Consider the following 22,213-nt stretch of genomic DNA (forward strand, 5'->3'; position numbering starts at 1 on the left):
TTACTTTTTATCACCAGGGAAAGCACAACAAAGAAAGAAGAGCCTCTTTGGGGTTAATGGCGGGAGCCTGTGGCTTATCCCAGACCTTTGCATAAATGCAGCTCAGTGGCAGATGTCACACTTAGAACGTCCAAGGGCCTGAGCTCTGTCCCCAGCATCTAAATAAATAAGCCAAGGACCCTTGCCTCCAGGCTGCCTGGAAACTGCGTATGTGCTGGGCTCACAAACAGAATGTCAGCACAATTCCAGCCTTTTCTTCTTCCCAGGAACTCATTTTTTGGTGTGCCTTGGATTTTGTCTCTCTCCTCAGGGAAATGACCTCAACCTGAGGCTGCAAAAGTAGCCAGTCTTTAGATGAAAGACTCAATTTCACTTGGGGGTGGGGGTGGGGCGGGCGGGCAAGAAGCTTAATGTAAGTAGTTACTTTGCCGAAGCCTTTAATGTTGATTTAAACACACACACACACACACACACACTAATGTGCTATAAACTTTTTGGGGAAAAAAAATGAAAACCTGGATTGAGAATATGGTTGAGTGTTATAATCCTTGCCTGGCAGCTGGAAATCCTGGGATCGTGGATCTTAGCTATAATAAACAGATGAGTAAATGAGTAAATTAGATAAATATATGAAATTTTGTAAATAGTGACAGCATTCCCACAGAAGGTGCAGAGACAGAAAACAAAGTCGCACACTTACTCTGTGGCCATTCTTGTTTTCTTTGTCAGAGACAGGGTTTCACAGAGCCCAGGTGGCCTCAAACTTGCTCTATTGAGCTGGACATGTAGGAAGCCCTAGGCCTAATCCTCAGGGCTGCATTCATCACCCAGTTTATGGTTGGCTCCCCATTGTGACCCCAGCATTCTGGAAGTAGAGGCAGGAGGACCAGATTTTTTTTTTTCCCCAAGAGAGGTTTTGCTGTGTAGCCTTGGCTGTCCTGAAACTCACAGAGATCTGCCTCCCAAATTCTGGGACTAGGGGCCTGGGCCACCACTGTCTGGCAAGGATCACTCATTTAAGGTCATTCTCAAACACCAAGGAAGTCAGAGGCCAGCCTGGGTTGCTGATCTGTCTCAAAAACAATAACAAAAGCAAAGACGAAGAAACCTTTCTCTGTGGCTTAGGATGACCTTGAACTTCTGACCCTTCTGCCTCTACGCTGGACTTACAGGCATTTGACACCATGCCAGCTAAATATAATTTAATTTTCCTCTGTCTCTCTTTTTTAAATTTATTTATTATTATACATAAGTACACTGTAGCTGACTTCAGACGCACCAGAAGAGGGCATCAGATCTCATTACAGATGGTTGTGAGCCACCATGTGGTTGCTGGGATTTGAACTCAGGACCTCTGGAAGAGCAGTCAGTGCTCTTACCCACTAAGCCATCGCTCCAGCCCTCTGTCTCTTTTTAACCCTATACTCTCCCTCTTATTACTTTTTTCTTTACAGTAATGTGTGTGTGTGTGTGTGTGTGTGTGTGTGTGTGTGTGTGTGTGCCTTTACCCACTGAGCCATTCCACCAGCCTTCTCTTACATTTTTGGTTAGCATGCAAGAGGTTTTCACTGTAACAGTTAGCTTACTGGAGATTCCGATAGGCTCCTCCCAGGGATCTGGCAAAGGCTTATCTGCTGCCATTACCTGCCATGGGCAGGTGCAGCGAATTAAAGGACCGCGCTCACCACCCAGGTTCTCTCTTTTTCTCTATTTCCATGTGTCCCTGGTTGGTCTTTCTTTTTTCCCTTTCCCTCTTTCTGTCCTTCTCTGTACCCCCTTCTCTGCCCTCATGGCTCTGCTTCCATCTGTCTGCCAATACCCTGTCTCTTCCTCCCCTTCTCCCACATAAACCTTTATACCAGGTATGTCACATGCCGTAGTTTCTCAGAGGGACTTCAAATCTCTCCCTTCACTCTCACCGTCTTCCTTTTCCTTTAATGTCCTACATATGCCTATGAACTATATTGTTTGTTTTTATTAAGGCAGAGTCTCACTAAATACCCCTGGTTTACCCGGGCTGTCTTTGAACTCACAAAGATCCAGCAGCCTTAGCCTCCTGAATGCTGGGATTAAAGGCATTCACATGTGAGAAAAAACATGCAAACTCAACCAGTTTCTCGAGTCCACATCATAGTGTCTGGGTTTTGGGGGGTTTTTGTTTGTTGCCTGACATTTTAAACACAACCAAGATGGGACTAGGGGCTAATAAACAGAAGAGAAGGCCTGCTGAGGAGGAATGCTTTTTTTGCTTAATACTCCAAAGCCTGGGCAGATTTAGAGCCCAGAGCATCTGTTATTATTGATGGCAGGTTGATGGCCTAAGGACAGAGAGAATTTTAGGTCAGGAATGTTTTGTGCAAAATCGAGGCCGAGCCTGGCCATTGGAAGATAAGACAAACAAACAATGGATTTCAACAGGATAAATGGTTCTGGCTAGGATCTGCCGCTCCCTCTCTTGCTCCAGCTGCCCTCAGAAGACAGGGAACAGACCTGGTTCATGTTTTCCTGCCTTCCAATCACCTGCTTTCCTGTTTAGGCAGCAGACAGACTTGTGTTATAAACACAGCTCTGCAGAAAGCTCCCTTGGCCAAGTATGGCATTTAGAACATTCTGCTTCTCTTTTGATGTTTTCCACTGTCCTTTGGGTTCCCTCACGATCCTATCCAGACCCACCACAGTGCCTAGAAACAAAGTAGATGTTCAATACGAATCTGATAAATAGGTTGGGAAAAGAGTTTAAGGGAAAAACAGCTCAGTCCTGGGAGTCAGTCTCTCCCCGTGAGTTCCTAGACAGAAGGACTCAGGTCATTCTTGGACTTTAGGCTATCTCAAAGGCTCGCTAGTGGGGGTCAGGCCATTTTTTCTGAAGCTTCCTGCCTTAAAGACAATGACCGTTGGGTTATAGTCACACATTTGGAAGCTAAGTAATTCTGATTTTTGCCTTCTAGAACACGGGTGTTTCTCTCAGTGGCTCGGTTTCAGACCTGTAGAAAAAGCCAAAGGCCTTTCAGATCCCTCAAAACTGGAGTTACGGGGCTGGAGAGATGGTTCAGCAAGTAAGGGCACTGACTGCTCTTCCAGAGGTCCTGAGTTCAAATCCCAGCAACCACATGGTGGCTCACAACCATCTGTAATGGGATCCGATGCCCTCTTCTGGTGTGTTTGAAGGGAGCGATGGTGATGTACTCATATGCATAAAATAAATAAATAAATCTTAACAAAAGAAAACTGGAGTTACAGGCATTTGTGAGCCACCTTAGTGGGTGCTGGGAATCGAACCCATATCCTACAAGAGCAGCGAGTGCTCTTGAGCCGTCCTCTCTCTGGCCACAGGAATACCTGTTTGCTCTATTTATTATAATATAGTAAACACATTGCATTTATGGGTGTGGGTGTGTACATGTCATGGTGAGCGAAGGTCAGAGGAACAGCCTGCAGGGGTCAGCTCTTTTACACATGGGGGTCTGGGGATCTGAACCCACTTTGACCTACTGATCCGTTTTATTGGCCTGGAAATAATTTATTTTTTGAGGGGAGGTTGGGGTTTGAGACAGGGTTTCTCTGTGTAGCTCTGGCTGTCCTGAAACTCATTCTGTAGTCCAGGCTGGCCTTGACCTAAGAGATCCGCCTGCCTCTTCCTATTATTTTTAAAAAAGATTTATTATCTTTATTTTAGGTGTATGAGTCTTTTGCCTGCATGATGTCTGTGCACCATGTGAATGCAATGCCTATGGAGTCCAGAAAGGGTGTCAGATCTCCTGGAACTGAAGTTACAGTTGTGAGCTGTCATGTGGGTGCTGAAAATTGAACCCAGGTCCTCTGGAAGAGCAGTCAGCACCCCCAAATCACTGAGGCATCTCTTCAGCTCTTCCTTATCTGCTTTTTACATAGTTTGGGGGGGGGGTTTGAACCCAGTGCTCCCTGCATGCTAACCAAGCACTCTACCAAACAAGCTACAACCCCAGTACTCAAAAGAAGATAAAATGTAACACACTGTCCTGTAAGCCTCCCCCAGTTCGTGTGGCCGCGGGTGGCTACAGTGTCCTGTTCATGTTTACTCTTGAGACATACACACAGCAATTCTCAAACAATTCTGAAAGTTGTTACCATGACTACATGTTATGATTCTATAGCGTTTTTGTGTGGTTGTTAATAGGGTCTTTCTTGCTAGGTAGCTCAGGCTGGCCTCAAACTCACCATGTAGTTACTAAGGCTGACTTTCTGTCTCCTGAGAAGTGCTGGGATTTACCAGGCATGATTTACACCTGGGATATTAGTCTTTTCATTTAGCTTTAGCTGTCCCAGAACTCACTATGTTGACCAGGTTAGCCTAGGACTCACAGAGATCTGCCTGCCTCTAGCTCCCAAGTACTGGGATTAAAATCGAGTGCAGCCATGTCCAATTTAGAGTCTTTTCTGATAGAGCTTTAAAAAACAGCTCCCAATCTCTTTGTCCTTTCTTCTTGTTAAGTGTTAAAAGTGCAGCTGGATAGAAATATGAAGTTTTAGTAGCAAGGAGATGTAGAGAAAGAAGGGTCAAGTGGAATTAACTCCTGAAACCTAACTCCATACTGGCAGATAAGCAAGCAGCATCAAGGGCAGACTTTCTCATTCTGTTCACGGAGAAAGGAAGGAAGGAAGGAAGGAAGGAAGGAAGGAAGGAAGGAAGGAAGGAAGGAGTGAGTCCTGGAGAAATGGCTCATGGTTCTGAGCACTGGTCACTCTTCCAGAGGATCTGGGTTCAATTTCCAGCACTCACACCGAAGCTCACAACTATCTGTTACTCCAGTTCCAGGGGATCTGACATCCTTACACAGACATGAATGCAGGCAAAACCATGTATAGGAAATAAAAACAAGTAAGTTATAAGGAAGGGAAGGGCATCAGGAACTCAGATGGCAATGTACTAAATCCTTGGGAACCTGGAAACACGGAACTACTGTGATAGTCCTTTGCCTGCAATTTTGAGAGAGGTTCTCACTGTGTAACTTTGGCTGACTTCAGTCTCAGAGAACAGCTTGTTTCTGCCCTCCGAGTGCTTCAATTAAAGGAGAGCACCAGCCTGCCCAGCTTCCCTGCAACTCGTTATCACTGAAGTGTTCCCAATAATTCAAAGACACAGTAGTGCAACAGAGTCAGCCAACAGTAGCAGAGGGGGCTCATTTTCTGTCTTTTGACTGATGGGAGGGCTACTCACCTTAGAGGAAGTATTTTCTTGTTTTTTACACAGAATACTAAGACATGGGAAACCCTTCATCTTCATTGCAAGGTTCTGCCAAAGGGAAAAGTAAAAGTTGGGACACCTGAATTTATGACCTCAGGTTCACAACACAGCTGACATTTAGAGAAGCAGATTTTAAGAGGACTGAGGGTTTTGGCAACAGGAATGCTTGAGATAAGCTTTGCTGGACCACTCGCAGTTTGGGGGGGTTATAACAGCAACTAATATTTTCAGTGTGCCTACTGTGGCTCAGCCACTTTGCATATCTATTTCATTTAGACCGTATTATCCGAGTTTACAGATAAGCAGCCAGAATCTAGCGTCTGCTGGTGTAAGGTCACTTGAGATCACTTGCCATGAGGTCAGGAACTGAGCTGATCAAGGACAAGCCAACTTGCTTTTCCGAGGCGCTGTTCAGTCGCGCAGGCCACGGTCGCCCTCTGCTGACGGATCACAGAGGCGCGCTGAGATTGATCCTTAAAAAAACCTAAAGGCGGGTGGAGTCTTCCCCCCCGCTAGAGGCCGCCACTGAACGAACAGCGTAACTCAGTGCGTCTGGCCCGTCTGTGGGAACTTCCTGCCAGATCTCGCTGATCCTTACAAAGACGGTTAACTTTACTTGACGTCCCTGTAAACAAAAGAGACGAGCGCCGACCCGGAAGTGGAAGCTGTGGCTTCGCGTTCTGGCCGGCCGGAAGGAGACCAAAGGGAAGTTGTAGCCATGGCTGTAGCCGTGGCCGCCGCCGGGGTCCTAATGGGCTCGGAGCCCGGCCCGGCGGAAGAACTCGCTAAACTTGAGTACCTGTCTTTGGTGTCGAAGGTTTGCACGGAGCTGGACAATCACTTGGGCATCAACGACAAGGATCTGGGTGAGCTGGAGGAAGGTCCCGATGGCTTTTGATTTTGGGGGTGAGGGAGGCAGGAGAGAAGCGGTTGATGGTGTGTGTGTGTGTGTCTGTCTGTCTGTGTCTGTGTGTGTGTCATCGTGACTTGGGCTCCGGGAACCTGTGGCGGTGGCCTCTGCTTGAGAACCATCCGGTCCGAGCTATTAGAAACCATTTCTGTGAGCTGCCGGTGAAGGCTGGGGCAGCAATTTCTGCTCGATTGTTGTTTTTCAGTTCTGGGGGGCGAAATAGCTTTAACAATAGCAGCAGCAGCAGCCCCCGCGAAGATGATGGTTGTAATTACGGCCAGTAATTTTTAGAAGCTCACAAGATATTATGGGTAGCTCTTCATCTACATTATCTTGTTTGGTCTTCGCACAGTCAGGCAGTAGTCAGCATCTACTTCGAGCTTGTGCTTTGAGCCGTGCTCTTAAATTAGTTACATCTTCTTATCTCTCACATACTAGTCATTAGATGTTTAAGGGCAAACTGTGACTAGGGGACCCAGAGAGAAAATAAGAAAGGCTCGGGGCCCAGATCGTAATTATATGCATAGCCGGAGCCCTTGTGAAAATGAGAGGCCGAGTATGTGAATTAGAAGCATGAGGGGAACACTTCCGTTTGATAGGTACAGGGTTGGGTGGTGTTGGGCTTTTTCAGAATGTCCTCAAAAGTAAATGACAGCCAGGCAGGCGCCTAGGATCTCAGGCTTGGGATGTGAGGGCAGAATGATTAGTAATTCCAAAGTCACACGTAGATAATCTGAGGGTAGCTTGGGCATGGTATGTATCAGGGTATGACCCGTCACAAAAAACGACGACAAAGCCGGGCAGTGGTGGCGCACGCCTTTAATCCCAGCACTTGAGAGGCAGAGGCAGGCGGATTCCTGAGTTCTTTTATAATTTAATTATTATCTGAGTCCATTTATAATTCCTTTTTTTTTTTTTAACAGCTGAATTTGTCATCAGTCTTGCTGAGAAAAATACTACCTTTGATACTTTTAAGGCTTCTCTGGTCAAAAATGGTGCAGAATTCACAGTATGTATATCTGAAGATTCTTTGTTTCCTTTTTGTTTCTTTGGTGTTGCTACTGAATTTAAATTTTGATCGCACTAAAGGATTTTTAAGTAGGAAGGAGCGATTTGTGCATATCAAGTAAATAAGCCATCAAATGTGTAAAGTTGCGTTGCTGGCCAGGGAGCCAGATTCCTTCCCCACTGTCCTAGGAGAATGCCGCAGGACTTCCGGCAGTAAGTCTGAGGATGCTGACATTCTTTTGTTGTTGTTGTTGGTTTGTTTGTTTTTAATTTTTTATTAGATATTTTCTTCACTTACATTTTTTAAAGATTTATTTATCTTATTTATGTGAGTACACTGTAGCTGTCTTCAGACACTCACCATAAGAGGGCATCAGATCCCATTACAGATGGTTATGAGCCACCATGTGTTGTTGCTGGGAATTGAACTCGGGACCTCTGGAAGGGCATTTGGTGCTCTTAACCCCTGAGCCATCTCTCCAGCCCCTGATGTTGACATTCTTGTTCTGTGAATCAGGACGTCAGGGACAAGCCGGGCAGTTGTGGCCCACACCTTTAATCCCAGCACTTGGGAGGCAGAGGCAGGCAGATTTCTAAGTTTGAGGCCAGCTTGGTCTACAGAGTGAGTTCCAGGACAGCCAGGGCTACACAAGAGAAATCATGTCTCAAAAAACCAACAAACAAATGAAAAATGACGTCAGGAGCAATAATAGTCTAGGGTTTGGAGACAATTTTAAAAGATGGGAAGAAATGGTCTCTGGGTATCGTCCAAGCCAGTGGTCTGCAGCCTTCTAATGCTGCAACCTTTTAATACAGTTCCTCATGTTGTGGTGCCTCCCAACTATACATTTATGTTTTGTTACTTCCTCATAACTAATTTTGCTACTGTTATGACTCATAATGTAAATATCTGTGTTTTTTGATGGTCTTAGGTGACTCCTAAAAGGGTTGTGACCCACAGGCTGAGAACCTCTGGTCTAACTTAGCTTCCTGCTGTCCCAGGCTGACATTCTGTGCTTTCTTGTCTAGTCAGCACACATTGAGGGCATAAGCACACTTCCCTACAGCATATCCTATTGTAATATTGAGCCAGATCCAGAGGCTGACGTGCTATGTCTGTGCTTCTTTTCTTTGTAGGATTCTCTTATTAGCAACCTCCTGCGTCTCATACAGACCATGCGGCCTCCTGCAAAGCCTTCTACCAGTAAAGGTAAGGAGGGCTCCAGCTGAGCAGAGCCTCCAGAAGGGGCTGGGTGGTGGCATCCCTGTGAACTGCACTTTGCTCTCAGCTGTTGCTAAGCAAGAGAATGCTCTAATCGAATTCTGAGACATTCAAATGAGGGCTGATAGTCTCCCTCCCCTCCTTCACCAGCACACTGCTTGGTGAGGCTTTCGAAGTTAATGGATTTAGACAATCAAGCTAAATTTTCTAGTACGTATGTGATATATGTAGTAAAATGTTGTTTGTTTTTTGCATTTGATACAAATCTAATGTTGAAGTTATTGCATTCACTAGTAATATTAAATATATCTGTCTCTTTCTTATCCCTGCTCCTTAATGAACTCAGATCCGGTTGTTAAACCCAAAACCGAAAAAGAAAAGCTGAGGGAACTCTTCCCCGTCCTCTGCCAGCCGGACAACCCTTCAGCTCGGGTACGGGGGCCGTGTGGGGAGTGTCTGCCCAAGTGCCTGTCCTCTGTCCCTTTTCTTCTCCCTAGCCATTGTCTGGATTTTAACTTGGTGTCTGTTGTGTGATGTTTTTCCGAGCAAGAGTATGAAAGGGGGGCTAGAGAGATGGCTCAGTGGTTAAGAGCACTGACTGCTCTTCCAGAGGTCCTGAGTTCAAATCCCAACAACCACATGGTGGCTCACAGCCATCTGTACTGGGATCTGATGCATCTTCTGGTGTGTCTGAAGACAGCTACAGTGTACCTACATATAATGAATAAATCTAAAAAAAAAAAAAAAAGAATATGAAAGGGTCCAGAGATTAATATTCAAAGGCTTGGGGACTTGGGGAAACAATGGTATGTTTAAAAGATGTCATTTTAGGATAGCTATGTTGGTGAATTTGTTTAATTCCAGCATTTAGGAGACAGAAACAAGGGACCTCTGTGAGTCCAAGGCCAGCCTGGTTTATATGTTGAGTTCTAGGATAACCAGGGTTGCATAGAAAGGAAAAAAAAATAACAAAACCTTAGAGTTTACTGAGTACTTGTTAATCCCAAAGATCGGATGAGAAAACCCACCAACCCAAATCATGATCAAGTTAAATAAAGCAAGCAGTTAATTAAAGCAAGCTTTTTTCGTGTATATAGGCTGCCTCTTCCTAAGGTAGGGCTCAAGAAGTCAGCATTGGGCATGGGGAAGACAAAGTTTTTCTAGCTCAGGGGTAGGCGATTTTCAAATGGGGGATTTGGCAGGCAAATAGGCAGGGTTAGAATGTAACAAGGTGTCATAACAACAGGTGGTTATAATAGTAACCTTTTGAAACAAAGGTAGAGTTGCAAGATGGTCACAACAACTTTCTGAAACAGACATGATTGCCATTCCTGGAACAGGCAGTTACAGAACCATTTGTAATAAAGGTTGCCAGTGGGACATACTCCAATCCTTGAGAAACAGATTTAATCATAAATAGGAATGAACCTAGTTTGCCTTTATTGTAAGATGGCTCTCAAGTCCAAGATGGAGGCAAGCTGGCTGATCATACTTGCTGTGTACCAACCAAGTAACAGTAAAGAGAGCAGATAAGGTTTTCTGTCTTTTTGCAGATTACATGCTATTTTTGGATGGAGAGTAGGAAATTAATAGCCTGCTTAGTGGGAGAGAGAAATGGGCAGTAAACAAATGGGTACCAGTATACTCTGGTATTTACAGGGGGTTGGTTCCAGAACCCACAGGTACCAAGATCTGATGCTCAAGTTCCTCAGACAAGAGGAGTATAAAATTTGCATGTAGCACACATGCATCGTTTCACACACTTTACATCATTTCTAGATTTCCCAGTACAGTGTAAGCACCATGTAAAAGTAGCAGCCTAGGCCATATTGCTTAGGCAGTCAAGGAAACCTGTAAACATGCAGTTGTCTGAATCTAGGATATAGACCTTGTCAATACAGAGGGCCTATAGTCTGTGTCGCAGTGGATAGCAGTAAAAACTATAGAATGTATTGGACAGGAAAGGAAAGCACAGAGTGTTGCTTTTTAAAAGTTTTCACATCTGGAGCCGGGGTGATGGCTCAGTGGGTAAAGGTGCTTGCCAGCATGCCTGACAACCTGAGTTTGGTACCCAGGACCCACATCATGTTGGAAGGAGGGAACTGACTTCTGCAGGCTAGTGATGTAGAAGGTGGGTAGGGTTTTTTTTTTTTTTTTCTCCTTTTCATTACTTTGCTGTCCTCTGACCCTATAGACCATGTTGGATGAGGAAGATGTGAAAGTCGCTGTGGACGTCTTGAAAGAGCTGGAAGCTTTAATGCCCAGCGCAGCAGGCCAAGAGAAACAAAGAGACCCTGAGCACAGGTTTGTCCTTATGTCCTGTTCGTCTTCACGTGTGGTATACTATGACAGTTGGAATTTGTGGACCAGTAAAGCAAATTGTGGAGAAAGTGTGTAGACTCTTAACAGGCTGTGTCTAGGTTGGACTTCATTGCTCCATGCTAAAGGTATTTATACCAGAAATGCTATGGTGTACAGAAGATAGAAATCAGAGCTGACGGAGACCAACTACATCTATGTCATTACTGGCCTGTGGGGATTGTGGTCCAGTTAAGAAGTTAGAGGTTCCTAGCTCATACGGAGTGACACTGTCCTGGGTGCTTGGGGATTTAGAGGTGAAGTTGGGTTGGTTTATTTTTTTCAAACAGGTCCTTGTTGATTTATTAGGGACAGGACAAAGAAGAAGAAGAGGAGTCGGAGCCGAGACCGAGATCGAGACCGAGACCGAGACCGGGACCGGGACCGGGACCGGGACAGGGACCGTGACAAGGACCGAGAACGAGATAGAGATCGAGAACGAGACAGAGAGCGAGATAGAGAGAGAGACCATAAGCGGAGACACCGATCACGCTCTCGGTCACATTCTAGAACCCGGGAGAGGACTAAGGGGAAATCTAGATACAGATCTAGGAGCAGAAGTCAGAGTCCCTTCAAAGATCGGAAAGACCGAGAAAAGTATGGGGAGAGGAACTTGGACAGATGGCGGGATAAGCATGTGGACCGCCCTCCCCCGGAAGAGCCTGCCATTGGAGATATTTACAATGGCAAAGTGACCAGTATCATGCAGTTCGGTTGCTTTGTGCAGCTGGAAGGCCTAAGGTAATGGCTGACACTCTTTCACATCAGGGATGGTAACCTGTCTTCTATTGCTGAAGTGTGTGTTCATAGTGTAAGAAGCTACAAGAATCAGGTGTGCCAGGGTTTTTAGGGAGTTTGACGTTTTGTTGATTTCTTCTAATTTTTTTAAAGATTTCTTTTTTTTTATTTTATGTGTATGTGTATTTTATTTTTTAATATGTTTTGCTTGTCTGTATGAGTGTGCCAAATCATTAATTATTTTTTATTTTTGAGATGGAGTCTGTTTTCCCTGGCTGTCCTAGAATTCTCTATGTAGATCAGGCTGACCCCAAACTCACAGAGATCCACCTGTGTCTGCCTCCCAGTTGTTGAGATTAAAGGTGTGTTATAACGTCGAGCCTTTTTGTTGATTTTTTTTTTAAGGGCTTTGAGTATAACTAGGCAAATTCCCTGACACATTCTTTTTTGATTGTGAAATGTCCCAGAGCCATTCCTTCCTTCGTCTGCCCTCAGGAGATCTGCCCTTTGCTGATTGTGACATCTGAGAATTGATCTCACCCTTCTTTCTCAGTCCGTATCTTTTTTTTTTTCTTTTCTTTTTTCTTTTTTTTTTTTTTGGTTTTTCAAGACAGGGTTTCTCTGTAGCCCTGGCTGTCCTGGAACTCACTTTGTAGACCAGGCTGGCCTCGAACTCAGAAATCCACCTGCCTCTGCCTCCCAAGTGCTGGGATTAAAAGCGTACACCACCATGCCCGGCTCCCATATCTTTTTCTTTTGGAGGGTGGTAATGCTAATACTATTTTATTGTTTGGCTAACTTCTTAGTGCTCTTCTGTGAGCTTAAGCCCCTTCTTCTTCCTCCTCCTCCCTCTTTCCTTCCTTATTTGTGTATGTTATGTTCGTATGTTTGTGTTCACGTGTGGCACTTTACTAACTGGGCAATCATCTTTTTGAGACAAAGACTCACCATTGTAGGCAGTGCATATAACCTCAGACTCACTGTGAATCCCGGGCTGGATTGGATTCATGATCTTCCTGCCTTGCCTCATAAGGCAAAGGTTTCAGGCCCATAAAGACTGCTTTGTTCAGGTTCAGCAGGAGTAGAAATCAGTTAGGCAGAGTTATGTTTAGGCTTATTTCAGAGGTGTCTTCACTTTCTCTCAGGAAGCGGTGGGAAGGCCTGGTGCACATCTCTGAGCTCCGACGGGAAGGTCGAGTGGCCAATGTGGCTGATGTTGTGAGTAAAGGCCAGAGAGTCAAGGTCAAAGTTCTGTCCTTCACTGGAACCAAGACCAGCCTGAGCATGAAGGTGGGTGATGTGTCTGTCTGTGTCCACAGCTGATAAGCCAGGGCGTGTGAGAAGACATCGAGTGAGCAGTGTGTGTGAGAAGACAGTGAGTGAGCAGTGTGTGAGAAGACAGTGAGTGAGCAGTGTGTGAGAAGACAGTGAGTGAGCAGTGTGTGAGAAGACATCGAGTGAGCAGTGTGTGTGAGAAGACAGTGAGTGAGCAGTGTGTGAGAAGACAGTGAGTGAGCAGTGTGTGAGAAGACAGTGAGTGAGCAGTGTGTGTGAGAAGACAGCGAGTGAGCAGTGTGTGAGAAGACAGTGAGTGAGCAGTGTGTGTGAGAAGACAGCGAGTGAGCAGTGTGTGAGAAGACAGCGAGTGAGCAGTGTGTGTGAGTAGACAGCGAGTGAGCAGTGTGTGAGAAGACAGCGAGTGAGCAGTGTGTGTGAGAAGACAGCGAGTGAGCAGTGTGTGTGAGAAGACAGCGAGTGAGCAGTGTGTGAGAAGACATCGAGTGAGCAGTGTGTGTGAGAAGACAGCGAGTGAGCAGTGTGTGTGAGAAGACAGCGAGTGAGCAGTGTGTGTGAGAAGACAGCGAGTGAGCAGTGTGTGAGAAGACAGCGAGTGAGCAGTGTGTGAGAAGACAGTGAGTGAGCAGTGTGTGTGAGAAGACAGCGAGTGAGCAGTGTGTGAGAAGACAGTGAGTGAGCAGTGTGTGAGAAGACAGTGAGTGAGCAGTGTGTGAGAAGACAGCGAGTGAGCAGTGTGTGTGAGAAGACAGTGAGTGAGCAGTGTGTGAGAAGACAGCGAGTGAGCAGTGCTCTCGTTGTGCTTTAGGATGTGGACCAAGAGACAGGAGAAGACCTAAACCCAAACAGACGGAGAAATCTGGTTGGCGAGACCAATGAAGAGACGTCAATGCGGAACCCAGACAGACCCACTCACCTCTCCCTTGTCAGCGCTCCTGAAGTAGAGGATGACTCGCTGGAGCGCAAGCGGCTCACCCGAATCTCTGACCCAGAGAAGTGGGAGATCAAACAGGTTGGGGTCTCAGAATCATTCAGCATGTGGCATTGGTGGTTAGAGTGGACCCTAGACATGGCAGCCGGTGACTGGTTATGTGAGCCAAGTTATCCCACTAGCTGTGCCTCAGTGCCCTTCTCTGTCCACCAGGGCCAGCGGTGGCAGTGTGGGATTGACAGTGAGCAAAGCTGAACCTTAGTGCCTAGCCTGTGGTGATTGGGATTTTCGTTGTTATTTTCCTCCGTCTTCAGTGAGCATTAGAACAATGGTGTGTCAAGCCCTGGGTAGCGCTGGGCTGCAGAGACAGTGTTCCATGGTTCCTGCCCTTGAGGGACTCGGCACCCAGGGCTGAGACAGGGCTAAACAAGTAACTGTAGGGCTGCATGCCAGCATGAATGGGCCAGGTGCTGTGGTGGCAAGGGAAGGCACCAGTGACCCTTCCTGGGGACAATACCTCTGAGCCCATACCATCAGCACCACGGTGTGCTGGTCCCTGGGGATTGGACATGTGCCTTACTCTGACTCTGATGTGCTGGCCTCCAGGAGAACACACCTTGTGTGACATCTCTGGAATTAACACTGAGGAAAAAAGGAGTTTTGATTGTAGCTATAGGTCTTAGTTCCAGTGCTGCCTCCTTCTGCCCTTTGCTAGATGATTGCTGCCAATGTGCTTTCCAAAGAAGAGTTTCCAGACTTCGACGAAGAGACTGGCATTCTCCCCAAGGTGGATGATGAAGAAGGTAGTCTTGGGCGAGCTGGAGGAGGGGTTGGGAGGGTGATTGCAAGTTGTATTGCTAGAGTTGCATTGCTGTTTGTGGTTGACTGAGTGGGTATTCGCTGCTTGTTCCCTGACTCACTCCTCATCTCTGGATAGAAGCGCGTGTTTAGACAGATCAGCCACCCGTGGGACTCATTTTCCTTTTTTAGATTTAGTACCATTTTTTAAAATATTTTTAAAAAAAGATTTACTTTTTAGTTACATATATTTATATGTGTATATATATACACACATACACATACATACATATATGCGTGTATGTAAATCAGTCTGGCCATGAATTCATAAAAATAATACACCTGCTTTTCCCTCCCAAGTGCTGAGATTAAAGGTGCACACAGCCATGCCCCGCTAAATCGATTGATCTGTCTGTCTATCTTAATCTATTATTTATATTGGTGTATTTGCATGTGTGTATGTTCTTTCTATTGTTATTATTTGTTTTCTTGAGCCGTGCATATCATGTAGCCCAGGCTGGCCTGTCATTTACTGTGTGGCCAAGAATGATCTTGAGCTGCTGACCCTCCTGCCTCCACCTTCTGAGGGCTGGGGTTTATAGGCGTGAGCCGCTCCTGGCTCTAAGTCCTTATCTACTTTTTTCTTCGTGGTGCTGGGGATTGAGCGTGGCCTTGCGTGTACCAGCAGATACATACTGTTACGGAGCTGCAGCCCCTTTCATCTTTATGAGTAAGATTATTATGAGGTTCCTAAGTTTGCCTGCTAGTACATGTATGAAAGACCTTTTCTTTTCCAACATGTTAAAAAAGCTAGATGTTGTTACCTCAGCACTTGGAAGGCCTCAGTGAGGCAGGACCATTACAAGTAGTATCATCTAGAATGTCAGGACAGTTTTCTTCCACAGCCTTGGCTTCTTTGGAAAGCAGTTTTAATCAATTCTTTGGCTGGAGCATAAATGCCCTAGCAGTGGGTGGGTTGGGGGGCAGTTCTGGACGAGGAGGAACAGTAACCTTGGGTAGAATTTTGCTTCTACTGATGCCTTTTTGACCTGGGAAGCTATTCCTTTTAATTAAAAAGAAAAAAAATTTTTTTGCTTATTTGTTTTGTGTGTGTGTGTACATATTTGTATTTGTGTGTGAGAAAATACACATGTGCTGTGGCCCACATATGGAAAACAGAACAACTTGCCATAGTTGGTTTGTCCTTTTACCACGTAGGTCCTGGGGATCAAACTCAGAATATCAAGTGACCCTACGCACTTAGCTGTCCTGCCAGTTTTGGGAAGCTGTGTATGAGAGTGTGCTTGTCTGTCTGTGTGTGCGTGCATAGCTTTTAAAGGGCACTTGCAGTATTTGGTTTGCTCCTTCCATGTGGGCTCCAGGAGTTGAACTCAGGTATCTACTAAGCCATCTTGTCAGCCTGAAATGAAATATTTTAATGACCAATCTTTTCTTTCTCGTTTGTGGTGACTTCTTTTTGATGAACTTTTAGATGAGGATCTTGAAATTGAACTGGTTGAAGAGGAGCCTCCGTTCCTGAGAGGGCATACCAAGCAGAGCATGGATATGAGCCCCATCAAAATCGTTAAGGTGAGAGAGTCGGGCTTTTACCTGGGCATAGCTTCTGACTTGCTTCCTTAAAGCAATGGGGTCAGCATAAGCGGGAGTCAGGCCGTCTGACTGGAAACCAGGGTTTTGTAAATGGAGAGTGGCTCAGCTCTGTGCTTTTGCCTGTTTAACCTTTGTGTGCATAAGTTACTATGTTTTGAGAGAAAGCAGAGATAAGCAGAAGGCTTGCTCTATCATTCCTGTGTTTAGGTCCCTAGGGCTTGAGTCCTTGGTGCCCTGGAGGGCAGAACTGCAAGAGTGCAAACCAGAATCCTTAAAAATTTTGGTGTGCGCCAGGCATGGTGGCGCACGCCTTTAATCCCAGCACATGGGAGGCAGAGGCAGGCGGATTTCTGAGTTCGAGGCCAGCCTGGTCTACAAAGCGAGTTCTAGGACAGCCAGGGCTACAGAGAAACCCTGTCTCGAAAAACAAACAAACAAACAAAAATTTGGTATGGAACAGATTATCTTAAGGGTCTGCCAGCCCAGCTAGCCTATATAATACTCGTAATGGTGGTTTGTTTGTTTGTTTAGGTGAGGTCTTACTATGTAGCCCTGGTTGGCTTGGAACTCTCAAAGATTACCTGCCTCTGCCTCCTGAGTGCTGGAATTACTGGAGTGAGCCATCACATCCAGCTGTAACCCATTGTTTCAGTGTTCTTATGTGGGCTCATAGCTGCTTGCCTTGTTAGTGATGGGCAGTCCACTAACCTTCCAGGATGCACATCATGGATCTGGTCATTAATTCTTTTTTTTTTTTTTTTTTTTTTTAAGATTTATTTATTTATTTTATGTAAGTACACTGTAGCTGTCCTCAGACACTCCAGAAGAGGGCATCATATTTTGTTATGGATGGTTGTGAGCCACCATGTGGTTGCTGGGATTTGAACTCGGGACCTTCGGAAGAGTAGTCGGCGCTCTTACCCACCGAGCTATCTCGCCAGCCCCTGATCATTAATTCTGTCTAACTGAAACACCCATATTGCCCTGAATTTTAGTCCTTAGGGTTATACAGAGTTCTTTTCCATTCCTTCTCTCCACCCCCTTCTTTCATTGTGTATGCGTGTACACATATTTATATGTGTGAGTACAGGCATGTGGCTGCATCATAGTTTGTGACTAGAAATTAGAGGACAAGCTGACACCTCATCTTCCACCTTGTTTGAGATAGCCTGTTCACCATTGAGTGCACCAGGCCAGCTGGCCCTTGAGCTTCAGGGAATTTTCTGTCTGTGCTTCCCATTTCATTGTAGAAGTGCTGGGGTTATATAGATACATACTGCTATGTGGCTTTGTGTGGGCTCTGGGGATCTGAACTCAGGTCCTCACACTGTGCGGCATGAGTTTTGCTCACTGAGATGTCTCCTTAGGATTGCTCTTTTTTTGCTGTTGGTGTTCCTTTATTTTTGAGTCAGGGTCTTGCTGCATAACCCTGCTAGCTTAGTACTTGTTATGTAGCCAAGAATGGCCTCAAACGCACAGTAATCCTCCTCCTCCTCCTCAGCCTCCTGAGTTGTAGGATCCCAGTCTGCACACATCTGGCTGCAGCCTCTTCTGTCCTCTATGCGTCTAAGGGTAGCATCGTCCCTCACTCTAAGGGGTGCTTCTTCAAGCTAAAACTGCTTTCACTGATTTTTAATTTATTGTATGTGTTGCAGAGACACGGATATGAACTTTATATCTTCTTATGCTTTAGATGACAGTAGTTCAACCATCTACCTTCTTAGTCGTGTTGCCTGCCCTTCATGTTGTCTGATACTGGCTCTGTAGACCTATCTAGCCTCAAACTCACAGAGATCTACCTGCCTCTATCTCCCAAGTGCTGGGATTAAAGGTGAACAGCATTGTGCCCAGGCTGACCACCACCTTTTCCTAGCTACTGAGTGCTTGCTGCTTTTTCCTGTGTTGTTTTAGAACCCAGATGGCTCACTCTCCCAAGCAGCCATGATGCAGAGTGCCCTGGCCAAGGAAAGACGGGAGCTGAAGCAGGCCCAGCGGGAAGCAGAGATGGATTCTATACCCATGGGGCTCAACAAACACTGGGTTGATCCCTTGCCCGATGGTAAGCCTCCAGAGTAAATGGCTTTATTTATATGTCACAGTTGATACCACAGACACAAAGTGAAAATTTAGCCTTGGTTTCCTTTTTGTATTGTAGCTTTTCTTTTTCTTTTTCTTTTCTTTCTTTTTTTTTTTTTTTAAAGATTTATGTATTTATTATATGTAAGTACACTATGACTGTCGTCAGACACTCCAGAAAAGGGCATCAGATCTCATTACAGATGGTTGTGAGCCACCATGTGGTTGCTGAGATTTGAACTCAGGACCTTCAGAAAAGCAGTTGGTGCTCTTAACCACTGAGCCATCTCTCCAGCCTGTATTGTAGCTTTTCTATATTACATTCCTTTTTACAATTTATTACTTCTAAAAAATTATTTTTAGCTGGGGGTTGTTGTTGGTGTATACTTTTAATTCCAACACTTGGGATGCAGAGCCAGGCAGATGTCTTGAGTTTAAGGTCAGCCTGATCTACAGAGCACGTTCCAGGACAGCGAGGGCTACACAGAGAAACTCTGTCTCAAAAACAAACAAACAAACATAAACCCAAAAAACCTTTCTATGTATTTATCTATTTTTTTAAGTTTTTGGTTTTTTGTATGTGTTTGTTTCTGTATGGTGCTGAACCCTCTGGACCTGTTACAGGCAGTTGTAAGTTGCATGATATGGATGCTGGGATCTGAACTCTGGTTTTCTGGAAGAGTAGCAACCAGCTCATTTGAAAGAACAACAAATAGTCTTAGTCATTGAGCCATCTCTCCAAAGCTTTAAGTTTTAAACAGTTGCTTAAAATAAGTGTTTCAGTAACCTTGGTCATTACAGTGACTGAGTTTGTCTCTAAACAACTTTTAAGACTTTTATTCTAAGCATAGTATAGTGTAAGGGCTAGAGAGCAGTCTTAGTGGTAGATTGCTTATGTAGCATACATGAAGCTCTAGGTTCAATTCCCAGCCCTGGGGAGAAAGAGACTACACTATGAGGTGGATGGGGTTGCCCAAACCTATAATCCCAGCACTTTGGAGGTAGAGGCAGAATTAAGAGTTCGAGGCCAAACTGGAGGGTTGTAGTGGGACACATTTTTAATCCCAGCACTCGAGAGGCAGAGGCACAAGGGATCTTGGAGTTTGAGGCCAGCCTTGTCTACAGATCAAGTCACAGGACATTCAAAGGTACGTACACAGAGAAACTCTGTCTTGGAAAAAAAGGAAAAAAGGAAGAGTTGAAGGCGATCTTCAGCTACATTGGGACAACCTGGGCTGTGTTAGACCCAGTCTCAAAAACAACACCAAAGGGGGCTGGAGAGATGGCTCTGAGGTTAAGAGCACTGACTGCTCTTCCAGAAGTCTTGAGTTTAATTCCCAGCAACCACATGGTGGCTCACAACCATCTGTAATGGGATCCAGTGTCCTCTTCTGGAGTGTCTGAAGACAGCTACAGTGTATTCATATACATGAAAAAAACAAAACAAAACCAAAAACCAACAAGAAGCAAAAAGTACAGTCTTATGTATTTGTGTATATGCTTGAATGTATGTATGCATGCCATGTGCATATGGATGCCCTTAGAGGCAAGAAGGGGACATCAGATACCCTGGAATTAGAGTTCCATGCAGTGGTAAGCCACTTAACATGGGTGCCAAGAACTGAACTTGTATCTTCCACCTGAGTAGTGCATGTTCTTAGTGGCTAAGCATCTTTCCATACCTGTTTTTGTTTTTTAAATGTGTATGGGTGTTGTGCCTGTATGTTATCTCTGTGTACCTTGTGTGTGCCTGGTGCTCATGGAGGTCAGAAGAGGGCATTAGATCCCCTGAGAATAGAGTTGCAGGAGATTGAGGGCCACCATATAGATACACCATATAGTTTGGGTCCTCTGTAAGAGCAGTCAGTGCCCGTTAACCACTGGGTATCTCTCTATCCCCTTTTGTATGTTTGTTTAAGATGGGGTCTCATTATGTAGTTCTGGGTGGCTTTAAACTAACTGTGTAGCTTAGGCTAATCCTAAACTTGGAACAGTCCTCCTGCTTCAGCCTCCTATGTGCTGGGATGGCGGGTGTGAGCTGCCATGACTGGCTAGAACCTAGTCTTTCAAAGAGGTTTAGAGAGTATGTGGCAGCAGGTGGGGAATGAACTGTGTTAACAGCTTTACAGTAGACAAGACCTTTGGAAGTCTGTGTGTTATGCTGGGTGCCCAGGGATGGGGCAGGATTGGCAGGTCAGGGCTTTGTGGATGGTATCAGGTATCAGGCTTATCTTAAGTGCATCATGGAATGTAAAAGTGTTCTAAGCATGGGTATGGCATCATCAGAGGTCTCTGGGAGGAGTTGGGAAGGGCAAGAGTAGATGCTTCAGGTGGATCGGCAGGCTTTTATGATAGCAAGAGGAGAGGATCATGGCCTGGACATGGTGTTATCAGAGAAGAGAAAATATTTGAGATGTGTAGATTGTTGAATATTGGATATATTAAATATAGGAAGTAGCAGTGGCCAAAGCTAGCTTCCAGGTGTCCTATGAGCAGCAGAGTGATGGTGCCTTTGGGTAAGGGACAGCTGAGGAACAGGTGTGTGGGGAAAGTGTGACTGGACCTGTGTTTCAGGCAGACAGAAGACATCTCAGATGAGGTATCAGGAATGCTCAGCAGAGGGGTGTTGCTGGTCTTTGCTACTTCGTGGGTTCTTCTGTTTCTCATCTTTTATCTCCTGTTTCATCCCCTATGGCTAGCTAGATAGGAGAGGACAAAGGGCAGGGAGGGGAGATTGAGATCCTTGAGTCTAATTTCTTTCGAGTACAGCTATTAACAAAACAAAACCAACCCTACCCTCTCGGGTACCCTCTGAAAAGTTCCCAGAATTCTAAACATTGCACAATCACAGAAACTACCTGCAGCTGGCAAAACCGTGCCTGTGCTAGAGCAGGAGGCAAATCACTGCTCCAGACAGTTTGAAGCAGCCTAAGTCCCCACACCTGGGATTAAACTAAAAACACATTCTTATAGAATTTCTGTGTTTTTAAAGGATCCAAAATTCCAGAATTCTCCCTACAGAGGGGTCTGTGTTGTAGAGAGAATTCTGGGGCATTACGTCAGTCTAGAGATGGATAGAACAGATGAACTAGCATTAAAGGGCTAGAAATATATTTTTTTAATAAAAAGAAAATCTTTCAGAGCATGTAAAATGCTTGCCTTGTAAGTACTTGGACCTAGTTTGAGCTCTGGAGCCCATGTTAATAAAGCTGGGCATGGGGTGTGTGTGTGTGTGTGTGTGTGTGTGTGTGTGTGTGTAATCCAGCACTGAGGGGCAGAGAGACGAACCTGACACTTGCTAGCCAGCCAGTGTAGCTCATGGAGCTAGTTCCAAACCAGTAAAAGACCCTGTCTCTACTGTGTAGAGGGACAACAGGTGATGGCACCTGAGACACCTGATGTTGTCCTCTAGGCTCTACATACACACATGCATACTCTCACACATTGATGCACATGTGTGTAGTACCATGATGGTGCACATGCATGCAAGCGTGCTTACACACACACATATACTACACACATACACGTACACCATGTATAATACACATGTACACACATATACTACACACACCACATATAGTACACATACACACACATATACTATACACATATACTACACACCACATATACTACACATATACACACACATACACTACAATCCACCAGTTCTCTTCCCATTGTACCCTTTAGTAAAAGGCTCCCTGTGGCTCTTTGGCCTCTTTCACAGCTCACTTATTTTCTTTATAGATTGAGGTGAGAAAGAGTGTTTTGAGAAAAGGTTTTACTATGTAGCCTTGGCTCAAACTTACATAAATATGTATTTAAAGATTTATTCTTATTGTTTTAAGTTAAATTTAAGTGAAGTGCCTGTGTATGGGTATCCACCCCTAGAGTCAGAGGTGCTGGATCCCCTGGTACTGAAGTTGTTACAGGCAGTTGTGAGCTATCCATCTTGGGTGCTGGGTCCTCTGGAAGAGGAGCATACTAGCTGTCTCTCCTGCCCCTGAGACTGAAGTATGTTTTCACAGGTGTTTTTGTCAA

General features: G+C 45.2%; 1 protein-coding gene across 1 annotated transcript in view; it reads left to right on the forward strand.

The window, feature by feature from the left end:
• The first annotated feature begins 5,857 nt into the window (after nucleotides 1-5,857).
• Nucleotides 5,858-22,213, forward strand: part of Dhx8 (DEAH (Asp-Glu-Ala-His) box polypeptide 8) — a 34,403-nt gene continuing 18,047 nt past the window's right edge. Inside the window, exons 1-11 of the mRNA NM_144831.2 lie at nucleotides 5,858-6,090; nucleotides 7,058-7,143; nucleotides 8,280-8,352; nucleotides 8,711-8,796; nucleotides 10,559-10,668; nucleotides 11,032-11,463; nucleotides 12,606-12,750; nucleotides 13,565-13,768; nucleotides 14,403-14,490; nucleotides 15,978-16,075; nucleotides 18,008-18,155. Of these exons, the coding sequence (NP_659080.2) occupies nucleotides 5,943-6,090; nucleotides 7,058-7,143; nucleotides 8,280-8,352; nucleotides 8,711-8,796; nucleotides 10,559-10,668; nucleotides 11,032-11,463; nucleotides 12,606-12,750; nucleotides 13,565-13,768; nucleotides 14,403-14,490; nucleotides 15,978-16,075; nucleotides 18,008-18,155 (1,618 nt within the window). The 5' untranslated portion in view covers nucleotides 5,858-5,942. The remainder of the gene's footprint in view (nucleotides 6,091-7,057; nucleotides 7,144-8,279; nucleotides 8,353-8,710; nucleotides 8,797-10,558; nucleotides 10,669-11,031; nucleotides 11,464-12,605; nucleotides 12,751-13,564; nucleotides 13,769-14,402; nucleotides 14,491-15,977; nucleotides 16,076-18,007; nucleotides 18,156-22,213) is intronic.

This window comes from Mus musculus, chromosome 11, assembly GCF_000001635.26.
Source record: "Mus musculus strain C57BL/6J chromosome 11, GRCm38.p6 C57BL/6J".
NCBI classification, from domain to species: Eukaryota; Metazoa; Chordata; class Mammalia; order Rodentia; family Muridae; genus Mus; species Mus musculus.